This window comes from Aythya fuligula, chromosome 7, assembly GCF_009819795.1.
Source record: "Aythya fuligula isolate bAytFul2 chromosome 7, bAytFul2.pri, whole genome shotgun sequence".
Taxonomy (NCBI): Eukaryota; Metazoa; Chordata; class Aves; order Anseriformes; family Anatidae; genus Aythya; species Aythya fuligula.
This window is the reverse complement of record NC_045565.1, coordinates 34,588,351-34,610,647: the sequence shown is the minus strand read 5'-3', so window position 1 is coordinate 34,610,647 and position 22,297 is coordinate 34,588,351. Positions and strand designations below refer to the sequence as shown.

Below are 22,297 nucleotides of genomic sequence, written 5' to 3'. Positions count from 1 at the left end.
TAAGGTCCTTTCCATGCCAAACCATTCTGTTTTTATGATCTGAATCCTGCTCATTCATAAAAAGACATCAATAAAATTAAAAATGCGGTCTCAATCAGAAAATTAATTTGAATTTGTGACTTACAATTTAAATTATATACATCATTTACCTTGCTGCTGTTTCCTAGATTGAACTGAGTAAAAATGCTCAAATCAAAAGCAGTCTAAAAAAAAAAAAAGAAAAAAAAAAAATAGCACCTCTTTCTTGATCCAGGTATTGTTTTGATCAACCATACTATAGACAAAAACAGACCACATGTCTTAGTAATTAAAAGGAGCTCACTTTATTCATTGCATAGATATTCTGACACTATCTGTGGGGGAATAGAGTGAGTCACTCTAAACTGTCACAAAGTATTTTATTATATGTTTTAATACTTTGTTTAGAATGATTAAATTCTATGTTTTGTATTGCAACAAGTAGCACATAAGCTTACATTAAAATAAGCCTTCCTTGAGCTAGAGACAGTATTTTTCTGTTTGCGTTTCTATTCCCAACATCAATCAGGAGAAAAAGAAAGGAAGAAGGGGTCTTGTTACAGCAGTAAATCCAAAGGATGGTGATCAAATGGATCTTTCTCAGAGCAGGGTTGCTGTCATTGTCAGTTTGGCAAGTTGGCATGACTAATCTGTGCTTTTCATTGTTTTCAACCTGCAAATGTCTGGAGCTGACACATTTGAAACAGGATCTTTGTTTGAGACTGGCAGAAACACAAGACTGAAAATAATAAGGGCGGTATCTTGGCACCGAATGTTGATTCTGGGATTCTTCTTTTCCTTTTTCGCCCTCCTGCAGCGGGGTGTACTTCCAAGGGACTACCATTGGCATGGCGCCCATAATGAGCATGTGCACTGCAGAGCAGTCTGGAGGGGTCGTCATGGTAAGTGGTAAAAGCACAGCGCTGGAAACTGGCCCAAGTGGTGCAACATGATCTCACGTGTTGTAGTGCTGTATTCTGTACGAGCACATCAGCCCCTTTTGTCCCATTTTCAGTCTGAATTATCTATATCTACAGGCAGCTTGCATGTAAAGTTTTTAACTCATAGTTTCCATACTGAAAAAAAAAAAATAATAATAAATATATATATATATAGTATTAAAATATAGCATGACCTCTTTGCAAGAATCTTCTGCTCCTACTGATCATTAAATCAGGTGAAGAGGTGCTATGAAGGATGAGAACCAGAAGATGTATTTGTTATGCACCTGAGTATACTAGCGTTACAGGCAACAACAGTCTACCCTGAATCTTTCATTATATCGATTTTATTCTGGATTTACAGAGTTCCCTGTGTAAGACCTTGCTTTCCATCTTTGTAGCACAGTGGTTTTGTTACATTGCCAGACAACAAGCACAAACAATGGCAGCATTTATTCTACCTGAATGTCTCTCAGAGAATATTGCTAGTAGTGCTGTTGCTCAATGCTACATGTAATGAACAAACAAATAAACATTTTAGTCAATTTCTGCTACTAACTCTGGAATACTTTCATTTAGAAAAAAAAAAAAAAATAATAATTTTGAACAGTGTTTTTTAAGGGTGAGTGAAAGCAGTTTTGAATTAACTAAGCTTTTCAATTCAAGTACTTTAAATAAAATTAGATGTGGACTCCAAGAACTTGCAGGCTACTAAGAGGCTCAGCTGGTGGCCTTAGAGCTCAGCTCCAGAGCAGAAAGTAATGAAGCCCTACAAACCTCATAAATTTTGTCTACTTCTGAGTTCAGCTTGGAAGTGCTGAAAGCCCTTATTTTTTCTATGGTTTTGTCTAGGCTTTCCCCACATTAGCTGATCCAGCCATTCTCTCCAGCTCTGCTGGATGCCTCAGTTACACATCCCTATGTAAACAAGGTGGGAGTTGAGAAATGCACATTGCTCTCAGAGTTTGCATGGTCCCAAACCTCCCAGTTCTTTGAAGCATCATGGAGCCAACCTGGAGCCCAAGACACTAAGGTTTTTGCCTCAAGATTAAGTGGAGTAGTCCCAGAGATACAGTCCCTTGAAGCCCCTGCATTTTTTGCTTCTCAGTGAACGTGGAAGCTGAGGTTGGTCCACACGCAATGCAGGGCTCCTTTGTGGTCTCTGGGACAAGTAGGCAAGAAGCCAAGCTGAGGCAATTTATGCATTCATGAAAGATGATGTATTGATGATCTAGACTGGGAGGATTTATGAGGTGAGTGGGAAAGATGAAGAGTAGGTAAGAGTGGGAAAGAACAATCAAATAAGTTGGAGAAAGTCATCAAAATTGTAGAAAAGACATAGGCTTAAGTCTCTTGGCAGCTTTAGAAGCTGAGTCTCTAGTCAGTGTTTGTTACAGCTTCTTGCTGGGTACCTGGGGGCTAGATACAAAAGAAAAAGGAGGCAAAGAGGAAGGAAAAGCTGGGGGAGCCTCCAGATGCACTTCCAAATCTTGGCAAAGGCATAGATGAGTCAACCAGCCCCATTTTATCCATTCCTCCCTCAGGGTAGCAGTCACTGCTTCGGCTTTATCTGCAGAGATGCTCTTAATGATGCCCTTAATGATGACTTGTTTGGTCTTTTAATTTATAGCATAAACTTTAAGATATGCTACAGTATTTTTCTGCAAAGCCAGTCCTCCTCACTGTGGAAACTGGTGTTTTAAGCAGAAACAACAGAAACAGCAAAATCATTCCAATAACAAGAAAACAAGAATCAGCATTTCTTTAAAGTATTCTCAGGGCTCTGACAGAGAACAGACTGATTTATATGTCCAGGAGAAACCCGGTGTCTGCAGAGAAATTGTAGCCAGGCCACAGCTTCAGTTGTTCAGGGGAGTGTGTTGTTTCCCGGAGATTCCCACCCTAGTGAATTGAAACTTCTGAGGTGCAAATTAATCCGATGCTTGCACATCATAACTAGAGATGTTTTCCTTCTTCAGGCAAATCCTCAAAAGGCAGCCAAATCCAAACAAGCAAACACTCCCTCCAAAACCTGGAAGGGCAGCTGTCCAAGCTTTCCCCCCAGATTAGCAGAAGCTAATTCATGTATATCCAGAAAAGTCTTGATACCTACCAATACATACAGACAAAAATTTTAAGTCTGCAAGATGTGCAAATGAAATAGTGAATAACTTTTAACCTGGGAGGCTTTGGTGCTCAAACATCTCAACACTGAGCTACTGAACATTTAGTTGTTGTTATCATTTGACCAGCCTCTTACCCATCCCTCTCCAAACACCCAACCCCAGAGAGTTCCTCACTTTGAAAACTGTTCTAAAGAGTTCTGAAGGAATAAACAATGGAATAAGTGCATGAGAAATAGCTTCTGAATGTAAATCTGGAAAGAGTTGACTGTGTGTGATCTGATTTTCCTGACTGTTTTGCAGTTACCCACACCTATTATACGATCTAAATTCCCCTGTCTGAGACCCTGCCTCTCTCTATTTTCTGTAGGGCTGAATTCTCTCGGCGATAGGTGATCCCCTCTTTCACACTATTTAACAGAAACTCAGGGTGGGAAGAGTGCACATCTGAGTACGAGACAGTTTAGGTGCATCAGGAGTATTATCATTTTATTTCACTGTGATGGTTCTGTTGTGTTTTTTACAGACCAAACACATTTTGACATTAAAACAAGCCTTTGACATATGCTTCAGTCTTCGTTCTGTTGTTTCTAAACAAATTCATGGATTTAAAATTAAGATGTCACTGAGTTGCAGTAACATAACATAGAGTTTTCTTTCATGTCAAATTTCTATTGTCTTTAGTGGGAATTTAGGTTAAGCAACAGCTGTGGTACAGGGGCACTTCACTTTTCAATGAATAGCTTACATGAAATAAAAGAATATTTCAGAAAACTTGCACTTTTACAACTGAGTGAACCTACTTGGGAAGTACCAGTGTCAGGTCATCTAGCTGTAGGTGACAGACTTTATTATTGAGGTTTGAACTGAATCCCAGTGGAATGAAGCAGAGTTCAACTGAAAGCAGCTGCATCTTTTGTGCAACAGCTTATAATGTCTTAACAGTAGTTGGTTGCTTATTCAGTGGTTGTGAAACTGTTTGGTAATGACTTTTACTACTTAAGTTAGCTTTAAAAGACCTTGGTGGAATAAATCAGTCACATTGCTATTCATTTCTTAAGTACTTGGGAAACTTAAATGGTCTCAGTATCAAATGGGACATGTCACTGTTTGTTTTGATAATCTTCATTTATGCTGTTTTCAAATAACCTCTGTTGCTGAGACATCACATTCCTTGTTTTAAAAATCCTCTCTAGAAACTGATAAAATTGCATTCCAAGTGGATCTGAGCAAGTAATGAGAACCGCATGGGCTGTAATAAATTGTTTGCCTATTCAAGACCCAAATTACATTTCAGATCATTTGTTGCTCTAGTTCTGGAGTGGACTGTGTGAACTCTTCCTTTTATTTTTAATTGCCAATATTGGAGACACTTAAATGAACAAAATCCCTTTGCAGTAAGCAGAAAAGAAACTGGCAAATTGAAGAAAAATTGAGCTCAGTTTGTTGTCTGTGTAGGTGGTTCAAAACTCAGAGGAATTTCTGAGTCTGGACAACATTGCACTAATTTTAAGGCTTTGCTACAGTGCTTTGCTGGTAAATTATGTGGAATTATATCAGTGTTTTCATAATCTTTGGTCCTCAGTTTTTTTCCAGTTGAGTGAGGGGTTGTGTTCCTTTTAGGACTTCAGATTCAATTTCACTGAATACGCTAAATATTTCATAAATTACTGTAAGTACAAAGATAAATCAATATGTATGTGACTTGTATCTAGGTAAGACATCTCCACACATGGGCTTTGTGCAACAGTATGTATATTCTTGGTTATTACAGATTATTTTGCTGCATATGTTTACTTTGTTTTTTCTTTTACTAGGACAGGTTATACAGATTCTTTCTTCAGATATCTTAACATATAACTGCAAACAAATTGGCTTTTATGTTAGTCACAGTATTTTGATATCAAAATTTTAATATTCCGGTCAAAACAAAACAAAACAAAACAAAACACACACACACACACACAAAAAAAAAAAAAAAAAAAAAAAAAGAGAGAGATCCTTTGTTAAAAGTTAAAATTATTTAATGCAGAAGGGATTTTTTTTTTTTCAGAATTTGATGATCTCTTTTTGATTTTGTTTTCTATTTAAGAATTGATTTACAAAAAATATTAGTTCAGACAGATGAAAGAAGAAACTTTTAAATCTACTCCAAGACATGTATTAAGGGCTTCATTTATATATAGTTGATGTCTGAGAGACTTTTACCTTTCACTTCTTTTTAGTCTGAAGATTGGCTTAGATGATACTAAAAGAGTTATTTAAGCTGAATATATTCATATATGCTTTTAGAGCAGGCAGCTGTACATAGTAATTCCATTTACTGAGTGATAAATAGTAGATCATGCATTTATATTACATGTTTATGCCTTTGGGGAAAGCTTTTATATGAGCACAATGGATATTTTTTCCCTCAAGGAAAGTGATCGATGTAGAAAGGTCTCTGACTTGTGGTTAGGCCAAAACATCAGTCCAATCAGTAGCCTATAATCAGACCATGCAGTGAATTTCTTAGAAGTAGTTGTCCAAAAAAAAAGAAACCAGAATTTCAACACAGATTAATGTCAATATTTCAATTTTGACACTTGCAGCATTTAGAATATTCATAGGTGTTAAGTAGAGGCTACTGAAGTTTTCATCTTACTTTGTCCTTTCATCCTTTCATTTTTAAAAGAAGGTTTTCAAAGGTCACTGTTTTTTTTTTTTTTTTTTTTTTTTTTTTTTTTTTTTTTTTTTTTTTTTTTTTTCCTACAGGGCTTATGGATTGTTCTTCAAATTTCTGATATTAAAAAAACAATCTGATGAAGATTAAATAGGTCCAGTAAATCTCTTGCTGCATTTTTAGTTTACCTCCTGACATGAAGGATCTTCTTGTTTCTCCCCATCACACTCATCCTATCCCATAAATCCTTATCCTTTCCATTGCTTCCCATTTGGGTTATTGTTTTCTGCCACTGCCATGTCTTGGGAGCTACTGAACACGGAAATTTTAGGCCCTCAGTAAAGAGATGGCTCAAAAGAGATGGTTCAAAGCTGCCCTGTGGTCTCAAATGTCTGGGGAAAATGGGTGGCCAGAACTGATAGGCTGCTCTGAAATTCCCAGTCTGCACCTGGTACATGTGAATTAAATTGTGTGCATTTAACAATAGTGTTACTACAGCTGGTAAGCTCATAAAGCATTTTGAAGAATGAACAATTGGACCTTAAAAAGGAAATGTGCATTTTTAATGTTTCCTTACCTTGACTTTGCAATTTTATTTTATTTTTTTTATTATTATTATTTGTTTAAGGATCATTCAGAAAACCCTCTAGGTGCAGCAGTCACCCTAGCTCATGAACTGGGCCACAATTTTGGAATGAATCACGATACGTTGGAGAGGGGCTGCAACTGCAAAGCATCTACAGAGAAAGGGGGTTGCATCATGAATCCCTCTACTGGGTAAGTGCAAGCGTGAGCACTGGTATCTTGCAGTTATAGTGGAAAATTTTCAGGTTTTGTTTTCTGTCTCAGGTACTTTTAAATGAAAAAAAGAAAAACTTTCCAAGACCTGTCAAATCTCCTTGAAGTTATCCCCCTCAAGCTGAAACAATTATACTTCTTATCAGTATAAAACATGTACCATTGTACTTTTCCATTTCCTTGTTACCAGTGTGAGAGACAAAAACGCCATAAGCAGGTGGTTAAGTTTTTTTAAAAACCAAACTGCATTGCAAGTGATGAATCAGAATATCCTCCTTGCTCATCTTGCCAACTGAGCATCACAGTCATAATAGGAAATGAGCAATGTCCCAAGGCCAAGACTAAGATGATTGTGTAGGAAATAAAGTAATGCAGGAAATATATTATTATTAGACTCTCTGTAAAGCCTTTGTCTTGCACAGAGAAGGTTTTTAGTTTTGCACAAACTTTTGCATTTCTCTGTCTGTTGTAAGTGTGTAGCAGTGTTAACCTGTGAGCAAATTGGGTCTGTCAGCTTAGTGGGGTTAGGCCTGTTCAGTGGCCAGAGCAAGATCTTCAAAGGAAAGACAGAAAGCACCATGGAAAATAAAGCCAGTGAATCTGTGGCTGATCATCTCTGAGTCAGTGCTCTGCTGATGATAAAGGCTTATATGTCAACAGAGAAGCCTGGTGGTTTAGTAGACATGAAAAGCACAGGCACTGTGAGCAGGGTAACTAGTTACAGCTTGCATCTCTGCATTTTAAATGCTATTAGAAACTTAATTATATAATGAAAGAGTTCTCCATGTCCAGATTCAGACAAGAACCAATGGCATGAAATTGAAGTAAGAGAGATGAGGTTTACCAAAGCTTTCTGATGGAAAAGTGGCATGTTGGACTAGTTAGCCTGCAGAAATGTGACTGTCTGCCTGGAATCTGGTAGGAACCAGTCAGACAAATATGCAGCATCTTGTAGGTACAGCTGGATTTGCCTTGGGGTGAGCAAATGGTCTAGATGATCTTCTGATGTGTCTTCCAGCTCCAGCACTCCCTGTGTGTGCTTAAACTTCATATGTTGCTTGAAAACCTCTTCTGGGATATTTGATCAGGTCAGCCTCTGATTGCTCTGAGGCTGCATGTTTCTGGGAAAGGAGGGGAGCAATATGGGAGAGGGCAGGGAGTGTTGGGCAGGATTGCTCCCTGCTGGTCAGCCAAACAGCAGCTTTGGCACTTCTTCAAAGGCAAGCTGTCACCCTCCTTCAAGGCAGAAAAAGAGATTCTGGCCAGAGGCCAAGCACAGCAAGTTGAGACAAACAATGAAAAGAGAGTTGTGTGCTTGGAGGACAATAAGAGTGGTTCTACAGTTTGGAAGAGAAAAATAGCCAGCCTCTTCTAAAACAATAGGTAGTAAATATCCCTACGGAATTGCATTCTGCAGTACATCAGGGCTATTAAACACACTGTGAAAACAAACTGAAGTTGGAAACAAGGCTCTGAAGTGATGTGATGTGATACCTGGTATGCAGTGGGCGGACAAGTCTGGGCTGTGAGCTCCTGAAAGATGCATTCAAGCCTTAGTCATCTCAGCTGAACTACAGGTTGGGCATCCAGTTACTCCGCGTTTGGAAATAAATACAGGAGATGCAGTCAGGAAATAAATTTCTAGATACTCTGGTTTCATAACAGGAAGATATCTCTAATATGAACCTAGCTAGCTTGTCTCTGGTTCCGCCTTCTGAACCACAGTCCTGTGAGATTATCTGGAGGTGTCCTCATCTGCTTGGTGTGCCAGTCCAGTCGCTTGGCTCTGGGTATGGACAGAGTAAGGTTGTACCTGATCAGCCTAATCCTCACATATGAGTCCGAGAAACACAGCTTGCTTTATGCCAGGGTTTCAATAGCACCATTGCAGGTTAAAGCACCATATATATTATAGGTTAAAGGCCATACTGCCTAAGCAACGCCCTGCCCAACACCAGCACCATAGGTATGACAGCTTTGGGAGGGGGTTAGCAGGTGCACTTCATTCAGCTTTGTCATGTTGTCTTTGGATTTTGACCAAATTTTGTCTACATCTTATGCCTAAAGAAGAGTTGAGGCATTCACAGAAGAGAGTAGGCTGGTTTGTTTGCAGTGACTATTGATTTATAAATGGAAATTTTAACATTGGGTTTGTAGCCTTAGGCTTTACCTTCATGCTGTGCTGTCAATCTGTAATAAGTATTCCAGGAGAATGCTTTACGCCCTAAGCCAAACTATGTTTTACCAATTTAAAATTAACACTTTAAATATTTACCCAACAACTGACCAATGGTAGTATTTCTCTGAGCACCATTACTCAAGAATCACTGAAGAATTTTCAGCTCTGGAAGCGTCAGTTAAGAGAAGGCCAAATTAATATCCCCTGCCTGAAAAACATTCTCAGAATAAGAAAAACATCAAAACAAAGAACATCTCAGGGAAGCTAAATACATATGGAGAGACAGCTTGCTCTCTCTGTATACTCTTTGGCATTCTGTGCCCTTCTAATTTCTGTTGGTTTAAGCTAGAGTTAATAAGTGCAAGAAAAGGGAAAAGAAATCCTTGGGCTGAAGCTAGGGTAAAAAGTATGAGCCCCTGAGAAGTCCTTATCTGATATCTAAAAAGAATAGAAAATATCTGGGTTATAACAGAAATGCCTCTGCAAACTTGACTTTGTAGTCATTTGTTTGGTTCTGCAGCAAAAAGGAATGTTTGAAGGCTTTTTACTTAAAAGTGATTTCATTAATTATTGCCATCTTCTTTCAGTTCTTGTGTTTCAGCCTTTGAAGAGGTTAGCATTAAAAAGTCATCTTGGAAATTACTTCTTGGTGGAAAAAAATCTCAAGGGATCAGTGTGGAATTTAAACTCTGTTGGATCTATCCTTTAATGAGCTTCCTATAGCTTTCACTCTTAAAAGATACCAGCAAGATGTGTACCATTTTGTGTGAGCAACAAATGCCTTAAAGACCTGCTACTTTAGCAAAATATATTTTGTATAAATGGAATTAAGCATATAAAACCAAAACCAGAATTTACGGCACTCTAGATTTTTTTGAGATCACAATACCTGCAATGGAAATCACATAAATCCCATTGCAGAAGTTTCTGATTTTGCTGTTGTTATTGTTGTAAAAATAGTATCAAGAAGGAAATATTTAATACTAACACATTGTTCCCATTTTATGCATATGTTTTAATCACACCTTTTCATTTCTTTTAATTGTTTTGACTATAAACTGTTTCAAGTGATAAAGAAGGCAATAAGGAGTCTCAAAGAGATTTGCAAATCTTTTTACTGAGATGGCTGTGTCTGAAAACAAAGGGACTAAGCTGAATCAGCAAGGCCATTTCAGTATTCCACTTGTTTTCCAAGTATCTCCCTAAATTTTCCACTCTTAGGACTGCAAATATTCTTCCTGACAGCTAGATAAAACCAGAAGAGTTATAGTGAAACCCAAGGCATTACTCTAGATATATATAATCGCAACTAAACACAGAATTTATCACAATCTGTGGAGAAAAATTATGCCAGTTAACAGGGCTTGTTTCTTTAATAATTTTGGGAATGTGCTCCTTCATCAAAATTATGCACAGTTATCTCCATGGTTGTTGAAACAACGTGAGTTCCCTCAAATTAGTTGGATGCTTAAGAGATCATAAATGCTTGAAATTTCTAGCTAGCCTTAAGGGGAGTAATACCTTTTTAGATAGCTTTCTTCCCTTCAGTAAACCCAAGGGCTTATATTTCATCTCACCCATGTGTCTATATCCTTACCAATAACATGCTCTTCTGATTTATATATGGGGGACTTATACAGCTCACTCGTCTTTGGGGCAGTTGAGCATACTACACATTCCTTACCACTAACAGAAAGTATTCCTTGACTTTCCATGTTTTTCACCTTGTTTAGGTGTTAATGAGAGCACAGGAATCCACAAAGGACACAAAGTCTCATCAAGCACATTCAGGTGCTTGATCCTGCTGTAGTTTCCATCCCTCTCCAGAGCCCCATGACTTGCCATGAAGACAGGTTCTTTCTTTGTCATCTCATGGTTTTGTCTTGCTCTTACCAGGATCAGGAGAATTCTTGTTGCTGTTTCATCTCAGCCAAAAGTAACTGACATGCCAGGAAGGCTACTAGGATAGAGAAGTTCAATTCATCTCTCTTTGCACTTCCATAAGTCAGAAGCAGTTTTTCACCATACCAATAGAAGAGAGGATGACTGGATAAGGGCTGCTCTGCAGTCTCTCCTCCAGTTCCCTTTGCATCTGGCTAGGGGAAAGACATTCCCTTGAACTCTAGGATCAAGCAACAGCACTTTGTGTCCAGTCTTCTTGTCCAGCACATCAAGCACAGCCCGGCAGCAGGCCATGCAAGTCTACTTTGATTCTTGTTTCTACCTTGGCCATATAATGATTCTCTTCAAAGACTGTGATGAAGAGACTAAATAAATGCAAAATAATTAAAAATAACAAATCCTTAAGAAAAAAAAATAAATAAATTATACTGTAAGCACTATTGTTTCAAGATGTGGATTCAAGGGGTATAAGTTTGTGCTCTTCTGGAACTGCAAAACCTGATGTGTTGAGAGAAGGCTTGGCCTTTGCTATCTGCCTGACAGACATTTGAATGAAAAACTCTCTCTTCATAAACTTTTGTTTTAATCTAAATTCCTCGGGAGTCCTGTTTTTCGTTGCCTTGTCCCAGGCTGTGTGCTGGTTTGTATCCCTGCAATGACATGTAGCATTAGGGACGGGAAGCCACTCGGTGCCACGCGGGAAGGTCTGCGCCAGCAACGTAAACAAGGAAGCAGCTTCTCTGTAAGGACTTCTGTGCACAACAACTCCACTTTGTCATGTTACTTTTAGTGTGATGTTCCTTTTGAAAAGTCAAAGAATGAATTGAATCCCTCTATGCCTGGCCTTTTTTTTTTTTTCTCTTATCTTGGATCTTGTGTTACCATTTCCATTTTCACAGCTAGAATTTAACGTCAGTATATCTTTTTGATTTGGTCAGGTTTTAAATTCAATTTGCTCAGATAAATATGACTGCATTTGTTACAGGGAAGTGGAGCTTGAACTGTGAATTTGTAGTGGTGGAAATGCCTGTGATTTGCCTAGGCTGCAGGATAGCTTGGGGCTCTACTGGAGCCTGGGGACCAAGTTTTTGTATAGTGATCATAAGTGAAGGAAAAGGAGAAATGAAATTGAAACCAATTCTTCAACCTCCCAGCTACTGATCATCATTTCACAGGATTTTTGTGGAACTGTGCCTCTCAGTATAAAATAATAATTAAAAGAAATAATAATAATTTTGAGTAATTGTTTTTCAGTCCACAATTTCACTTTAATTATTGAGTTTTGGAGGCAGGGTTTGGGGAAGGAAAACAATCAAGATCACATAAAGAGCACATAGTGGAAGCTGAACAAGGTAGGTAGAGAAATACTGGTTCATTTACTTTTGAAATTTGGAGATGATCTTTTTTTTGGCTTTGTTTAATAAATCCCGAAAGCATCCACTGTTATGATAATGTTTTTAAGTAAAACTGAAACCTTTATGGTTATAATTAAAACATACAGCCAATGGGAACGTACAGATTTGTGAATGAGAGTGAAGGCAAATGATAATTTGTTAAAAATCAGCTGGGTGATAGTCCCAAACTAAACTAACTGAAGTATTGGTGAAGAGAAATGGGGAAAAAGTAAAGATGGGAATCACCATCAGAAGGGCTTCTTTCAGACACCAATGAAAAAGAGCATCAGTATATGCTATAGTTAATTCCCTCTAGGAACAGGGCACTGAGTATGGTAGTTACAGACAAGTCAAGGATAAGTGAAATATTTAAGTGGAAATATAGTGTTCTTTCCCTAGTAATAGTACCAGATGTCTACGTGTATGATGTTTCTCCATGAGTGGCTAAAATGTGGTACCAAGCAAGACCAAGCAAGTAGCACAGAAGATATAAATGAAAATGTCCTCATTTGCCCAACTAATGATAAGGTGGTCCGTGGGTTTATACTGCAAGTGATGTAGGCATCCAAGTGTTAGGTTAGGAAGCATTTGTTCTTTGTTGTGTGTTATAAGCCACTTCCCAACTGATTTGAAAATGTAGGTCTGCATGATCTGGGAAGAGAAACTATCCCTGAAAGGCAGCTTTCCTGCAAGTGAGAAACAGTAACATTTGATGGTTTACTTTCATGCATTAACTTCAGAGGACAACAGAAGGTGCATTACTCTAGTTTGTGTCATTTATAGCATCTATTTCTGGTGGCAAAGGAAAATTGGTTGCATTGGCTACTCTCTGTTTACAGCCCTCTATGGTATCAAGTTTATTATCACCAATATCTAAAACTGCTCTTTACTTGGCCTCTCCTCTGCACCTCCTCTCTCCCTCCCCCCCAGCTCCCACTCCTTGTTCACATTGTTGAGAGTCTTATTTTGTTTTGTTTTCTGTGTTTCTTATCTTAAATGGCCTGATACAGATTCCGAAGTGCTCAGACTTGCAAGTTTTCCCCCGTGTTTGTTGTCAATGTGAGGGTAGGGCTAGCAGAAGTTTCCACACTCACACATAGCTAGCACTTCAGGAGTCCAGTCATCACTTTGCACCTTCTTCCCCAAGCTGCCAGGGTTCAAGGGTGGTTCTGGAAATGCTCCCCAGAGCCCCTGAAGTGTCACAGCTTGAATTGGGTATTTGTTTTCTCTTTTAAAGTAACGCTAAATGGTCATAGACATGTGGATTACAGAATCTGCATGCAGGGTTTCTCTGCAATAGCCATAGGTATTTCTGATTGTCACATTACACCCACAGCAGACACTGAAATATTGGTTTGGGATGAGAAATTCGTCTGTGGATCAAAACTCCAACCTGGTTTATTCCTGTGTGGCAGTTTATTTGCACTGCTGGTGAACTGGACTAGCATTTAGTGGGTTATCCAGATAATGGATATCACCCAACTTAAACAAAAGATTTGTCAGGGCAGAAGAATGATGAGGATTACTTAGTGATCTGCTTGACAGCTCAGGCACACAGTTACCCTGGTGCAGTTGGGATAGCTGTGAACAGCAAGGTTGGGGCAGGATGAGGACACATTCAGCAGCTTCTTCATCTCCCTTCACCATCAAGGACAGTGTCTGGGGGACCAGCACTCCCTCACTGAAGCATGTTGCACAACCCTTTGATGGTGCTGAAGGTCTGTTCTTCCCTTGTGGATCATCCATAGCCATTAATGAGATTTAGAACTGCACATCAAAGAAAGCTACTAACAGTAACGATTATTTTATATTGCATAAATATATATTTGCATGATATGTGGTTGGTGTCTCTTGGAGAACTATTCTGCCCAGTAGCTTCAATTTCAGAGGCTTTTCTTTGGAGTTATTATTTTATCTGGTTTTGTTTGATTTTTGTTTTTAAACTGACGTATAACAAATTGTATTTAACTATATTATAAGCATGTAGTTAAATGCATAAAGCAATAATTTAAAATTTGATAAGGAGAAGATAGGAACGTACTAATCATGTGTATGTTTTGCTATTTTTAGTGTTAGTTTCCATCTCAGTTCTTTTTGAAAAATCATCTCAAGGAGAGAGGATACAGGGTTGCCTTCCTTTTTGTTGCTCAAACCCAGAGCTTCTGTAGTATACAGACCTGGGCTATGAAAATGTACCTCCGGAGCATGCTAGCTTCAGGAGCCAGTAAGGTGTGCTGTGAAGTCAGCATCTTGGTTTTGGTACCAAACTCAACTTGAAGCAAAAAACCTTTAATTCGTCACTTCACAAGGCTTCACTTCACTTCACTTCACTTCACAATAATAAACCAACTCACTAGCTAAATAAATAAAGTGCTAAAAAAATAATATATTAAAAAAAAAGGCAAAAGGTCATGTGGGAAATGTGATGGAGACCAGTGTGGGAAAGGACTTTTTAATGTACTGGTTGGTGCTCTTTTGTCCTTTCTAGACATCCCACAGTACCTTGTAGTTGCAGAGCTGTTAAACATTAAATAATCAAACCATTATTAGTTACACGGTATTTCCTGACCCCTCACAGTTTGTTTTCAGTTGTGCAGACCTTACTTTGCATTTTTCAGTCTGGCAGCTTAGAGACTTTAAATTGAAGAGTCAGCAGAACTATCTGCAATTACCTCTGTTACAATTTGAAGAAAATGAAATTATCTTTAAGATGTAAACAGTTCCTAATTAAACTCTGAAGCTGTTTATGTTTCCAAACTGGTCTAGAGCTGAGCTCTGCACAAAGACTTCTTCTTCATTGTCTTCTTCCTTTTTTTAATAAAATTGATATACTGATGTAATAAATCGTTCATGACAGAGCTAGGTCTGTTGTGCCAGCAGTGCAACTGCTTTTTTTTTTTTTTTTTTTACAAAACTTAAGCAACATATCCCTATGCCCTAGTAATTTAGCACATTGCATTCTGGTCCCTCCTTTAGTAGAAAACAGTCATGAGATTACAAAATGGATTTATGTCAGTCTTTCACTTAGCTCCAAGTAGCCTCATGTCTGCAGTGCATTTGGCATTCCTTTTTTGTTAGTAATTTCCACACATTATGGAAATATTTAGTTGTTTTAGTAAATAAGGTCTACATTGAAGAATTAGTAGCAATGGTTAAAATACATGACATTTTTCTCAGTCCTTTACAAGAGTGGATCACTGTTAACAATTAATCCACAAAGCTACAGGGCAGGTCCTTAATTTTTTAATTTTTATTTTATTTTATTTTATTTTTATTGTTGTTGTTGCTCACATCTTAGTAGATTTGCGGTTAGAAAGGAAAATATTTTACTTTTTTTGTGTATTCTAGAGGAGGACTCATATGGATTTACAGCATGCATTTTCTGTAAGTGAAGCTGACAAGGAGAGAGGTTACTTCTCAAATGAAAACACATTTTACTTCTGGTCTGATTATTTATAGCAGATACTTAGGGACAAGTCATGTTTTCTACTATGTGATGTATCCAGAATGGGTACAGTTTTACCGGCTTGGATGCTGGTATGTGAGAGTTCAGCTGCATTTTGTCTTGTCAGTGTACTATCCATACAAAACATAGCTCTGTAAGGGACATTTTTCTCCTGTAGTACTGCTATTGCCATGACCCATGAGAACAAAACATGTAAGGACATTTTGCTTTATCTTAGCTTTCTCTTTCATCAAAAACAAAACAAAACAACAGCATTTCAACCTGCAGGGATAAATCTGCAGTGCAGGGCACGGAGAATTAAGTGTACAATGTCCCATTTTAATTGGTGTTAATAAATTCCAAATTCCCAGAGTATAATTGGAAACATACCTTAAAGGGCATATTCGTAAGGTCACTCTTTTTTGTACATATGTTTTATGCCCTGAAGCACTTTAAGGAATCGGTGTTGACTTGGAAGTCTGAGTCATTGTAATTAAATGATGCCTACAGCTACATTTGCCACAGTTGTCATGGGAATCACAGAGTCTTTTGTGTCTGGGATAGATGTGCAAAATGTTTAAAATTCAGAGAGAGAAGAAGTCCATTTTACCCCACAATTGCTTCCTGCAAAGCCAGTCTCTCTCTCTTTTTTTTCTTATTTCAAAGTGTATGACAAAGACCCAGATGCACTTACTGTAGGATTCTCATGGCAGAAAGGCAGGTAGGCTCCATTTCAGCTTTTCAAAACTGAAAACCACAGCTACAGTGGTGAGATGAAGATAAGAAGCCACATATTTTAACATGAAATCACAGAAAATAAAGAGGTGAAATAACTTTAGTCTCCTAAGGAGCCTTTCTGGCTTCTTCTAAAGTAGCAGGAAAATTGCATTCATATTCATCAGTGACGTTCTCCTGGCAGCCAGACGGCATTAGATGTGAAATCCAGGCTCCATTGAAGTTGATAGGAAAGTTCCTATATGTTCAGGATTTCATCAGGATCTTAATAGATTCCTTTAAATTTTTTGCCTGCTTAAGGATCTCGAAGTTATAGATCATGGCTGGATCCATTATTTTGTCTTGGCTTGAGATAATTACATGTATGGTGGTACTATTTTATTTTATTTTATTTTATTTTATTTTATTTTATTTTATTTTATTTTATTTTATTTATTTCATTTCATTTTATTTCATTTTATTTTATTTATTTGGTCCAAGCTGTGTGAAGAAGAAAAGGGAAGCTCGGATTGTTAATTTCTGTTTAGGATTTTATTTAGGTGATGTGGGAAAATGCTGTTCTTCTCTCAGTGTACATCTTATAGGGTACACACTGAGAAGGTGGAAATGATGCCATTTTTTCTCTAACACCCTTGTCATACCAGCTGGCGTTTCCATGAGCTTCATCCTCCTAATGCTTCCTCAAGAGCTTTGTTCAGAGATGTTTCCCAAGTCTCTTCACCTTGACCCAGCTTCTTCCTCGTGAGGGTTCTGGCATACTCTGAGCCTTCTTCCCTTACCTTGTTGTCATTTGATCTGTTCACTTGATCTGCAGGCTTATTCTAGCCCAAATTCATCTTCTGAGTCTACTACATAAGTACGCAAAGTGTGGCAGGTCTTTAAATCAGGCTGGTCAGATGGGTCACAGCATCACTAGGAGGATAACTGTGCTTCTTCTGGGTGTGGCATATCCTGAATTGTGTTAAGGATTCACACAAAGCAGGACAGGAGACTGTACTAGTGAAAAAGCTAAGTGTGCATAAATAAGTATTGTTGATTTTTCTCTGTTACCATTCGGGTTTGATACTCCCCTTTGCTTGATTTGGCTTGGTTTTTGAAAAATAATTTTGTTCTGCTCCTTCACCATGCTCTCTATAAAAGCAATCCTCTCAAAACCCAGTTCCCAAAGTCAGATTTATATTTTTTGTCAGTCTGCTTCTGACCTATTTAAAAAACAATTGCAATGTTTTTCAAAGGACAAAATCAGAATGTAACTGTCTAAAACTAAAATTGATTATAAAATCACATTGGGAATAAATGAAGTGTTATCAGGCCATGAGGCTTTCCTAGCATTTCAAGCCAGATCAGTGAGTGCCTTTTATCTAACCAGAAATCAATGGGAATCTGACCTTTAGCAAGGTATTTTGAGCAATAAGATGGAGCATTTATCTTTATTTGCTTATCTTGTGCTGAGGGTGCTGTGTTTTCTGTGACAAGTGTAAACACAGAGAATGCTGGTCATGCTTCTTATCTGCAGTTTCCTTCAGTCTTGGTAACTGATGGAGGCATGGGATGCCTGCTGCCTTGCTTTCCTTTAGCCTGGGACCAGACCTGACCTGGCCTTTTTATCCCTTCCTCTTGTATATGATTTTTTTTTTTTAAATAATTTTACTGTAGTCAGCATTGGATTCACATCAAGTTTTAAGCAGTAGATTGCGAAACCTGAACTCAAAGCAATCCAGCAAATTTTTATTAATGAGGTAGTGGTCTAAAAGGAAACAGAGCAAGAGATGAGCCAGAGGCAAATTCAAACTGATTATAGCTACTTTCCTTGGCTGTCCAGTTTCCAACAGGAAGAACAGTTGTCTGAGTTCAATTCCCATGGAGCTTTTGCAATGCAGATAACTCCAGAGTATCGTCAGAATACTGTCAAGATTGATAAATTGGTTTGGTATTGCTTCACCCATTGAACACAGAAATGAAAGTCACAACAGGCCTCTCAACAAGAAAAAACTTCTCTGACTGTACATTTGTCAAAGTAAAAGTAACTGCTAATAATGTTTTATTTGGCAGTTTTGTGACTGCAGAAATATCAAGTCATGACAATGTATACTGTATAAAGCCATTAAGTGTTGTTCCTCTACAAAAAGTATTTTTCTGGACCATCCAGTCATTTACTTCACCACTGCTTTCTGCCCTCAAGTCCCACATTCAATACTATAAATCTGCTTTTCTGAATATTTCAGGTAGTAAAATTTTCACTTTCAGTTTAATGGGAGAGGTCAGATCTCAGCTGGGGCTATGAGAATCCGGCCTATGCACCTGAAGTAATATTACTTGAATGAAGCCTGGGAATCTGCATTATCCCCAGGGCTAAATTACAAAGATCCTAAAGCATTTACATGTGAAGTTTAAACATTTACTTGGAAAGACTTTATTTCAATAACCCTGGAAATTTCATTGTAGTTCAGCAAGCCACTGTCACTACATATCAATTAATTTAATCACTAGTGTGGCATTCACAGTTATTTATTGGAAGTATAAATGCTGCCATGTAGTGAACATGACAAAACTGTGGGAGAAATCTAGGCTTGCTTTTAAATCACTGACCATGAACTCAGACAGCAAGAGCTTTGATGTCATGTATAACTACATGGCCCAATTCTGTGCTCTACTTTATTGATGCTTTAGGGATTAAAACTATAACGGAGGAGCAAGAGTGAAAAATAGGCTAGAAAAATAAGTATGAGTTGCCAGACACCTAGATGCTTTTGAAGCAACTTCCCACTTCAATACTTAATATATATGTTTAAAAAAAAAAAAAAAAAAAAAAAAAAAAAAAAAAAAAATCTGCTGTATGTAAAACCTTTGGGTGAGAAGAAATCTGCAGCTACTTTTAGGATCTCCTTTTACTTTATTGTGCTTGTGAGATCTACTTTAAAACTATCTGTCTCCCCCAAAACTACTTACAAATGAAGCCATTGTTTAAATTATAGATTAACAAACCCTCCATGCTATGGAGGTTGCCTAATTTTAAACAGTTGCTATTAAAACCTGAGGTGTATGAAGTAATGTGCAATGACAGAACTTTATAGACTGAGAGATCTATAGTATTTGAAAACCTATTTCAATATCAAAGAGAACTGGATTTATCTCCTGCTCAATACCCTACTCTGTGAGGTTCTCTATGATTACTAATTCATTAACATAAGACACTGTATAGAACAGCTGAAGTTTCTAAAAATGTCATCTAATAGCAAATTCAGTTTTGTTCTGCTAGGCTCATATCTCTTAGGAGAGCAGAATAAAAGTTATTTTCAAGGGATGGAGAGCAGTAATAATGTCTAGGAGGTTAAAACCAAGGGGGATATCTTTTTGTGAGAAAGAATTATGTCAATTAGATAAGGAGTTAGAGGAGGTGGGTAAATTGTCATGGTTCTTTGAAATCAACACCTCAGTGGGTCTAAAAACACTCATTTCACTTGAGTTTCTACATTCTAGGGTGTTACCGTTGTGTTATTGTCTCTGCTGCTGGCAATTTGTCTATAAAAAATCATATATACTTCAATGAACAAAAGCAAAACTCTCTCGATTTTTCAAGTTTTAAAAGTTGGGCTTAGGTTCCTATATAAGATGGGGATTTTCAACTGAAAATCTACACATTCATGGTTAAGTAATTCTGTGAGGTGTGAAAAGTTGGAAAATAGGGGAAATTTCTTCTCAGAAAGAGCAGTCAGGTGTTGGGATGGGTTGCCCAGGGAGGTCACTCTCCCTGGGGGTGTTTAAGGAAAGGTTGGACATGGTGTTTAGGGACATGGTTTAGTGGGTGACATTGGTGGTAGGAGTATGGTTGGAGGAGATGACCTTGGAGGTTTTTTCCAACATTAATAATTCTAGGAATCTATGAAGAGGGAGCTCATACTTCTTTCTTCTACCTCCAAAACAAGGATCTGAGTTGCTCTCTTCCTCTCCAGTTGAAAGTGAGCTACTGTGCAGCCATAAATCAATAGTTTTGGAGACTAATTAAGTCTAAGAAACTAAGTAAAACCAAATATGGTTATAGTCCGCTTTAGAAGGTATTCCAAAGAGCAAGTAGGCTCTTGGTTTCTTTTCTCCAGATACTACTGACAAATTTTTACATTGAATATTATTTGGATAAAAATAATAGGCAATTTAGAGCATAGCACTAACACCCTGAGCTTTCCTTCCAAGCAAGTGTCTTTACATGTAGGCTACCCTAACATATAAATGTGTATATATATATATAGATATATATAATTTTTATTTTTATTTTTTTTATTTATTTTGACATGGAAACCTTGATGTTGTTTTCAGTCTCCCATTCAGTGGGGCAGGAGCTCCAGGATTCCCAACTGAATGTCAGAGCCTGTACTTCTGTGGTGAGGTTCTATAGGAAAGGGTGGCAGTGAAGGCAGCTGCTTATCTCAGGCACCTCTTGAGTTAAAGACAATGCTGTTGAATGGTGCTCTTGGCTTAGTCCCTCACTTGGGAAAGAAAAAAAAAAAAAAGAAAAAAAAAAAAGAAAAAGCAACAAACAAACAAAAAACCTACAAAAAGATAAAAAAAAAAAAAAAAAAAAAAAAAAAAAAGGTCAGTGTAACTGTGGATCTGAAAGGGTCCTGGGGTCAAGACAGACACTACGAGACACAGATGTTCAGTTTGGACAAGAGTTTTCATGGAAAGTGTTGGAAATTCACTTGCTTAATTAGTGAAATTTCTAACTGCTCAGGGCTCAGGGTTTGTTAATAACACCTTCATGCTCTTAAAAAATAAAATAAAAAATTGCTGGTGCCTGAGCTGTTTCTAAATATGGCATATCAAGCTTGATTTTTTTAGCATTCTGGACAAATCCAGGTCCCATTTTCTGCACCTTTGGAAATTAGCTAGTCAACAGTTGTTTCAATAAGTAAGTGGTGGAAAATCAAAATGCCCTTTTAAAATTAATATAATCTCCAATTATCATATTACCTCAGGGAAGAAGGCCTGGTGGTACTTAGTAGAGCTCTTTGGGGCTGTTGTGCATTTTAATTGAGTGAATAATTGTAAAACACTTCAGGGCCTTGGGTAAAAGGCTCTGTATAAACATTGCTGTAATGCTGAATAATCAGGTTGTGATATGAACTGGAATAAATGAACCCTATAAATAGATATATAAGGTATGTATTTATATAATGTGTGTGTGTACATATACCAACCTTTTGGAGATAATGTCAGTTACTTTATGAATGTCTTACAGTTCTTGAGTAAGAAAAAATCTGAGATTAGATAGCAAAATTCAGAATAATCATAATATTCATTTCCAAGATACTGTGAATCAGCAGTTTATCATCCTATGCAATATGCAGAGAACTGCCAGAAGTATTGATGGGGATACCGCTTCAGTGGTTCTTCTTGAGAAACAGCGAAATGTGTTTCAAAGGGAGCCTTATGTTTTATGGTGAAGGAACATGGAGGAGGCAGACCCAAGGTACTCAATGTTCAGGAACCTAAAGATGCAGCTAGACATCTACAAGTTTAGAACGAAGGGAGTTTCACTTCCGATGGCTTTCCCAAGGTATCACTGCAGTTCAGTGGTGGGGCTTAGAATAGAGCAGGGATCTCCTGCAGCCCATCTCAGTGCCCCTCCAGGCATTTTCCAGCTGGAGCATTGGATGAGAAAGACAGAAAAGGCAAATGCTGCTCAGCAGCAGGATCTGTGCTAGGGCTATAGCTGATCTGCTGTGTTACCATGCATCAATCAGCAGCCACTCGCTTTCTCCTGAATACCTTGGCTGTCTTATCTCTAAAAACTGTAATTTTCTGAGGCAGTGATTCTGACTTTTTCTGTCCATGTATTCTCTTACTCTTCAGTGCATTAGGAGGGGAAATGCCTCTGAAATGGAGATGATGGAGATGAACTTTTATAGTTCATGCAAAAAAGAAACTATGCTGGGCAATGCAGTGCTAGTACAGACAAAGAATTCTCTTTTCTTAAAAGGGACTTGACACTTCCCATGATGATGCCACTTCACTTAGTTAATGAAAGGAGCCATCTAATACAGGCTAAATGCAAAAGTAGATAGAGGAAACTGGCATTTGAATGGCTTGAGTGCTTGAAATA

The 22,297-nt window shown here is 37.8% G+C and overlaps 1 protein-coding gene across 1 annotated transcript in view; it reads left to right on the top strand.

The window, feature by feature from the left end:
* ADAM12 (ADAM metallopeptidase domain 12) overlaps nucleotides 1-22,297 on the top strand; it is a 181,505-nt gene that overhangs the window by 123,193 nt on the left and 36,015 nt on the right. Inside the window, exons 10-11 of the mRNA XM_032191052.1 lie at nucleotides 836-920; nucleotides 6,373-6,521. Coding sequence (XP_032046943.1) covers nucleotides 836-920; nucleotides 6,373-6,521 — 234 coding nt within the window. The remainder of the gene's footprint in view (nucleotides 1-835; nucleotides 921-6,372; nucleotides 6,522-22,297) is intronic.